Genomic DNA, 7721 nt, shown 5'->3' on the forward strand with positions numbered 1-7721 from the left:
CACTAGTACAAATGCGCGTGCGTTGCACCGGGCAAAAAAAAATCCTAAAAACACTCTGCGTCCCACTACGCACCACTTCGGTTCTTCTGGGTCTATTATGTTTAGGTTTCCAGGGGATCTTTCCGAATTCAACCGGTTCTTGTGGTTTTCGGAGTTTCTACATGTCCTCTCATGGTCTACATCAACAACTTCGCAGTCCCTTCTTCCACGTTTGTAAGGACACGTGTTAATATTTGGCCTTAGGACTTTTTGCAAAAAAAAGAAAGGAAGTTTAATAATTCATGTAAAGTTGTACTAAACCAGCGACAAGTGATATAGATCGGAGAGAGTAACTAAATTACCGTGAAAGATCTATATGTTTCATACAAAATTTATTAGTTACTTTTATTTTGAGAAATATAACTAAAATTTTAATAGTAACAAAAATAGGTCAAAAAATACATATCTGAACAGAAGTCTGCAATGTTTGTGGTTGCAAGGCTGCCTACTTGGTATACTGTAGTAGACAATACATAGTCCGTGATCCATTACACTCTCTCGGCACATACACCACATGAGCCTCAATGAAACACATGTTGCCAGAGTCATGCCTTGGAAAGAGCAACAGCTTCAGCTTGTAGGGCGCTGTGCAGATCTTGCTGGGCTTCAGCCGCTGCAAAACGAATGTGTTGAGCGTCATCTCTGCAGATTAGGCCCCAGCCTCCAACTCCTCTTTGTTCAGCAAACGCAGCATCGACGTTTATTTTCACCATATTGCTTGGAGGCTTCTCCCACTTATGCTGCCGCACGATCGGTTCAGTAGGCTTAGCGCTCAAAAACTCTTTCCATTCATCAGCGTGGTGACGGACAGTGTATCGAAAAGCTTCAACTTCCAGCCGTCGCTCCCCATGATTTCCCCTGTTCCGTTCCGTCTACCAACACCAGAGCAAAGCGATGGATAGCAGCTTCCTCTCCTCTGGCTGCAGGTCAAGAATTATAGACAGAATTTCTTTGGAAGATGTACACTGGAGCAGTCTAAGTGTGATATCCTCAAGCAGCAGTGCTCGCCATCGTTGCTTGATCAGTTTACAATAAAGAAACAGGTGGCCACCATCCTCAAAGTTGGAGAACTGCAGATAGAAAGTGTGTCATGGCACCGTCGGTGCTGTATTCGGTAAAGGAAGTTATGTGATCCTTATAGCATCTTACGGGAGACACCTATGCGGCAAATTAACTGCATGAAGAAAAAAAGGATACTAAAATCAAACCAGAAAGAAATATATTAAGATAACTTAAAGAATTCCTGATCCTAGCATATATGCATTTTTCTTTCTTTCAGGCATAAAAAGTTCTAGTAACCATAAGTCTAATCAATTTTAGGCCAGGCTGGTTCATTAATAACTTTGAAAAGGAGGAAATCACACATCACAAAAAGAAAGTGCTAGGAGACAAATAAGGTAAGTCAAAGAACTTGGATTGTATGGAAGAGAGCCTTGTTCCAAGGCACACACATCCTCAGGAAACCTTGACAACAATTATATCTCCTCAAGCGACAATCGACCATGGCACTTCTCTGCTTCTGAAATGTGACACAAACCTTGCAAATGTTGTCTGGAGAGGACGCCAGTTCACTTCCAATGTATAGCTTTGCTTTGCTGGTGGTGTCTGCAAACTTTGGTCTACCTATGTGCTGCTCCTCGATTCAATGCATTTCTCCCCCTTTTTGCTGCTATCAGTTTCGTCTTACTGATGATGATGGCAGCAAAACGGGGGGATAAATCCCCCGACAGAATAAGGCACAGGGGGCGGGTGGACACATACCTCCATCAAGAGTGGAGGCTTCTGAGACCTCGCATTACTGGCGCTTGTAGCCCTCAAATACCTCGCTCATGACTGCTTCCCTTGATCTCCCGCGTCCCTGTGCACAAATCTTTCCACTGAGAAAATATATTGCACTTCTTGCAGCAAGCAACCATTTATGTCAAGTTGTCAACAGCTGCATTCTTACTGACAAAAGATGTTTGAGAGTTAGACATAAAACTTCTGAAAGAAGATACGCTGAGTTACGAATAGAATACCTGACCGAGAGCTTACATGCTAAGAGATTTGAGATTTCCATTGGCCAGGTCTACTGGAAGCTGCCTCCTGAGGTTCATACATAGAAAAGGAGTTTCAATAGAAGATTTGAAGTTCAAGGTTATTATTTTCATGTGGAGAAAAATCCTTAAAAGTAATCTAGCGAGCTACTTAACTAACAATAACCTTAGTTCTGATGGTATTTGTAGGAGTACTTGTTGATATGCACAACCCAAGTAGCTAGTTGCCTTAGAAAAACATCTAGAGAGACATGTCTTGATTCTGTATACAGGACATCAAATGTCAGCAATTAGTCACCTTCTTTCACCAATCCAAGAAGAAGTGGCAAGTAGTTTTCCAACGCTTGCAAGAGATTAACAGTGCTATATCATGCACAGAGCATCAAAAGAGAAAATCAAACCCAGATTCAGTTCAGATGTCAACATCTGCCACGCAAAAGCAGACAACAATTCAGACAAAACCATTCTTAGGGTCCACAGCCTCTCTACCGCGCTCTTGTCCAAGAGCCCGACGAGCACCTAGGAGAAACCCATGCCCATCCACGTCTGGAGCCCTGGAAGGAGCAAGGCGATGTGTCGACGATCCATGTGTTGGCGGGCTGTGCAAACTCCGCGGGGGCAGAGGATCCATACTTGATGTCGAGCACGGGAAGCAATTGAGCAGGGGTTTCAGTATTTGCAGAAAAAGTTCTGTACTTGAGTTTACCTTAACTTATGTAATATGAAGCTTCGTAAAAGGTAAGCAAATACGTATAACCACTGCTACTGTAAGTAGGCTTGTGCAAAGAAATCGAGACAAGAGCAGTAACTATCAATCAGATTTATACCAAAGTGAATCCCTACTACCCCCTAACTAAAAAGGTAATGATATTGGCATCTATATTACTGAAAGTACAGTACAGTATATATACTTTCAGTTTTGCTACTCCATGTTCAGTAAGTAACCATGGGTTCAGGAGATAAACCCATATGTTCAGAATACATCCAACTGCGAAAGGCTGGTTACATTTGAAATATATGTTGAGATATCTATTCATGTGTATGCCACTGCAAAGCTAATAGATGAGTAAGCAATCGGATGTCATTAATACCACTATAACTGAGGAATAACCAAGCAGATTTCAGTATGCAATTGGATTTCATTAGTACTATATAAGTAAGGCTATTACAGATTATCAAATCCATCAAGCACTATAACTGAGGAATAACCAATTCAAACAGTGACAAGGAAGAAAATCTTTTCAGAAGGACAAACCGATCTTTCAAGCATTCAGTTCAGAAGATTCAGAACACACGCGTTTGGTTCACAGCTTCAGAGTGATTTCGGCTAGCTAGACAGGGAACTAACGAAAGAAAAAGGCAGGAGCGAGCAGCGGCAGCAGCAGGGACACGCACGAGCGCGAGAGCAGCAGCAGTCGCCGCGCCGGGATCACCAGCGAGCAGCGGCAGCAGCAGGGATGCGCACGAGCGCGCGAGCAGCAACAGTCACCGCGCACGGGCTAGCCAGCGCGACAGGGGAAAGGAAAATAAATCAAACAGGGGTCAAACATACCTGTGGTGCAGCCGCCCCTGGCGACATTGGAGTGCTCGAGGCTGTTCTTGTACCTCCGGCGAACTCGATGTTTCTTCCTCCAACGAACTCGGCCAAGACATTGGATGTTTCGTCCAAATCAAAAATTGATCTCATGGAGATTCCGGTCGACTACCCTTCCTTCTTATAGCAGAAAACAACAATCCGGGTTGGGCACTCCATTGAATTGTGTTCGACAAGGACACGGCCTGTAATCCGATCCAAATAAGGCACGGGTCTCGTCCGCAAGCACGGCTCCGCTCACAGCCCGCAGCCCCTGAAGCAAGTTGTTGACGCCCGCATCGTCAAGCTGCAGCCGCCGTTGCTAGCTCCAGGACAGCACCTCCTCCTCGTCGCCCGTCAAACCACCGCCCCGGCCCCAGCGCCATCGGCAACGGCCCGACGTCGTGCTGCCGCGCCCGAGCCCCGGCGAGGCGGCCTCCATCCTCCCAAGCGAGCACGCCGGCCGCCGCCAACCCCTCGCTACCGTTTTTCGCCCTCGCCAAGCCCCCACCGGAGCGCCACCGGTCGGCGTCCTCCTGCGCCTCCTCGACCCCGCCTCCTCGCGCCCGCGCGCCGCCGCCTCGGCCTCGCCTCGTCCGCAACAAGGCCCCGCCGGAGCTTCCCGAGCTCGCTCCCCTCCTCGCCGGAAGCCACCGCCGCCGGGAATGGATTCGCCAACGCCAGCTGCGACGCGTCGACCCATTCCGGCAATGGATAAGGGGTGGAGCTGGCCGGTGGTGGCAGGGGGTAATTTACAAAATTGAATCATTTCGCCAGATCCACTTAAATATGGACTGCGGGTTCAATTATGAAAATTCATAGGGGACTTTTTTGCAAAAACGCCACTATGACGGACGACAGAAACCCAATTCTCTTTATTATTAGGTAAATATAAATATATATATATATATATACATATGCTCATAGTTTTTATTATATTTGTAAAATACGTACATATTTGTACGTAAAAATGAGCATACTCAAAAAATGGTATATACTACATTAGTATATATACTACCTAATCATTGTTATATACTACATACTACACGTACATACTCTCAGTTTCGACAAATACTACATACAACATACAAAACGCAAGTGATGGTAACTACCACTGCTTGTAAGAAACATTTATTATATATATATATATAGTGGGTCTATTATGATAACACCCTTAACACTTTATTCTGCACATCAACCGGGCTTATTCTGCTAACACCCGACGCAAACCCCGCGCAGAAAAAAAATGAAAACCCACCCCACCGGCGCTTCTTCCCCACTCCTCCCTCGATCCACTCCACCTTCCTCCCACGTCCCACCCCCAGATCCACCAACCCCCATTGTCGCGCGCCATGCGCAGGCCGACCTCCCCCCGGCGCTCTGCCCAACTGCCCCACCTTCTCCGGCGCCCCCGCCCCGCCCTCGCCGCCTCCCCGCCCGCGAGCAGCCCGCCTTGCGACGCGCTAGCCGGAGGGGCACTCGTTCCGAGCCAACCCACCAGCGCCGCCATGGTCCCGGCCGCCCTCCCGCCCCACTCCCGAGCGGCGCGTCCTCGCGGTGGATATGGACAACCACCACAGCGGCCTCGCCCGTTCCCCTCCTTCCCCCGACGCCCATGGATCCATGGTGGCACCCCCGCCTCCCGATGTGTGCTGGAGCGAGGTGGCCGGCGAGCTGCCTCCTCCCAGCGTGGTCAGGCTCCATGGCCAGCGGAAGAACATCGCGGTGCTGCCCGGCTGCTCGGCTCCGCCCTATCCCCCACAACCATAGCCTCCGACGAGACTCCAGGCAACGGGATCGAGCCATCCCATGTCAGATCCCACCGCCATGTTCCCTGCAGGTGAGCGGCAGAGGGATCCAGTGCGCGCAGTTCCCACGGCTTCCCGTCACATCCTCTCTCCGCGCATACTGCTGTCTGGCCGCCGCCCTTCACTTCCTCTAGATCCCATTGCTGCCGCCCCTTCCTGGCCTGCCCAGCGCCTCCACAACATCGCTTCCACTCGTGCACGCAAAAAATTTGCAGCTCGCCGACCATGGCAGTGCAGCTCACGGGTGCGCGTGATGCGGTCCTCTTTCCTCTCTGCAGTACTCTTGTGTTCATCCACCCCGGTTTGAGCCTCTATGCATTTTTTTCATTCTTCTGACGCAGTTCGCCGATCTGGCTGGTGTTGCTCGCCGCTGCGTGTGTGTGTTCAGTTTTGCGGTGCCTCGCCTTGGTGCTCCTCCACTCCACGTCCATTTGTTTTCAACAGTGCAGTGCTCCGCTGATGTGTGCTGGAGCGAGGTGGACGTACCATCAGGTACAGAAAAAAGAGATGCACAGATTAAATTATTCACTGTGGTTTCTCTTCGTTGCAGGTCAGTTGGATCGCTGATGCAGTACCCAACCAGCTCATCCCTTGGCCGTGCAGTTCGCCGTGGACCACTGATTTTTCGGCTTCGTCCGGTCCAGCCACCTCCAAAAATTTGGTGTGAATCGGGTGTGTTTTGGTGCAGTACGACGTGTAGAGGTTGAAGTTCTTTGTTTGGCGCAGTTTGATTGCACCCCAGGATTTGCAGCAAAAACCTTGGCAAATTTGTATGGTGAAGTTCGTGGTTGCCCTGATGAAGTCCACTCGCCTCGTCCCTGCAGTGCATATTTCATTATTAACCCAAAAAATATATGCAGTGCACTACGGGGAAACCAAAACTCTGTTAGAGAAAAAGAAAAAGAAAAATGCAGTGCACTCCAGTCTTTAAAAAAGTCCGCTCCGAAGGACTTTGTAGCACACTCTTGAAATTTTTTACGTCCGACAAAAGAAAATCATGAAGTGCGCTTGCTCATCCGATGCAGTGTGGTTTTTTGTCTGAAGCAGTGCACTCCACCTCGTTTGGGAAAATTTACGTCCCACAAAAAAACCCATGCAGTGCACTTGCCCATCTAATGAAGTGTGATATTTCGTCTGAAGCAGTGCGTTCTTCTTTTCCCGTCCGAGAAAAAATACGTCTAAACAAAAATAAACCATGCAGTGCACTTACCCATCTAATGAAGTGCGGTATTTCGTCTGAAGCAGTGCGCTGTTCTTTCCTTGTCCGAGAAAAAATACGTCTAAACAAATAGAAACCATGCAGTACACTTGCCCATCTGTCGTCCGAGAAAAAATACGTCTAAACAAATAGAAACCATGCAGTACACTTGCCCATCTGATGCAGTGCGGAATTTTGTCTGAAGCAATACGTTCTTCTGTCCGATGAAGTAAATATGACGATTTTGGTCTCGCGAAGAACAGAGTGTCCGCTTTTCGGTAAAATCGAAACTGCTCTTAAACCGTAAGGAATTAGAGAGAGTGTTCTACATGAAAAGGTTGCGTCTTGTCGATATCTTTCCAACGACGTATGATTTGAATTATTCCGACCAGCCGTTCGTAAAAATTTCGCAAAAAAACAGCTGCTGCCTCTCGAAGTCAGCCGCACGATTTTCAAAATTAACTAAAAATTGTAAGGAATCTCAAAACCATTTCAACATATGAAAGTTGCACCTTGTCCGTAGCTTTCCACCGGCGTACCATATGTCTCGTTTCGACAAACGGCTAGAAAACTGAAGCAAAAACAGTACCAAAAATTTCAAAAAATTTGAAAAACAGAGTTTCGCGATTTAGTAAATTTGAAACTGCTCTTAAACCGTAATGAATTAGAGAAAGATTTATATATGAAAAAGATGCGCCTCGACGATATCTATCCAACGGCGTATCATTTGCTTCGTTCGGACAAGTGGTATAGAAAAAAAAAACACGAAAAAATGCTCACTGCCACTCGTCATCCGCCGCACTATTTTCAAAACTGCTCTTAAACCGTGTGGAATGTGGAAAAGTGTTCAACATGTCGAAGTTGCGCCTAATCCATAGCTTTTCAATGGTATATTACACGCCTCATTCCGATAAAAGGTTAAAAAATTAGAGCGAAAACAGTACCGAAAAAATAACGCGTGCAGTTTTTTCCGACGAGAAGTTCACTAGTGTCTATTGCAGTGCTCGTCGTCAAAATGATGCAGTGCGCTTCTGTTGAGCGTGCAGTGCCAAAGTGGTGTGCAGAAT

At 47.4% G+C, this 7721-nt stretch overlaps 1 protein-coding gene across 1 annotated transcript; it reads left to right on the plus strand.

Moving 5' to 3' along the window:
• The first annotated feature begins 4877 nt into the window (after positions 1-4877).
• On the plus strand, positions 4878-6471 carry LOC119342576 (poly [ADP-ribose] polymerase tankyrase-1-like). Its single transcript, XM_037614104.1, has 2 exons — positions 4878-5488; positions 6007-6471. Exons 1-2 carry the CDS (start codon positions 5001-5003, stop codon positions 6161-6163), a joined length of 645 nt encoding a protein of 214 aa, XP_037470001.1. The 5' UTR covers positions 4878-5000; the 3' UTR covers positions 6164-6471.
• The last annotated feature ends 1250 nt before the right edge of the window (positions 6472-7721 follow it).

The sequence above is a fragment of the Triticum dicoccoides genome, chromosome 1B, assembly GCF_002162155.2.
Source record: "Triticum dicoccoides isolate Atlit2015 ecotype Zavitan chromosome 1B, WEW_v2.0, whole genome shotgun sequence".
NCBI classification, from domain to species: Eukaryota; Viridiplantae; Streptophyta; class Magnoliopsida; order Poales; family Poaceae; genus Triticum; species Triticum dicoccoides.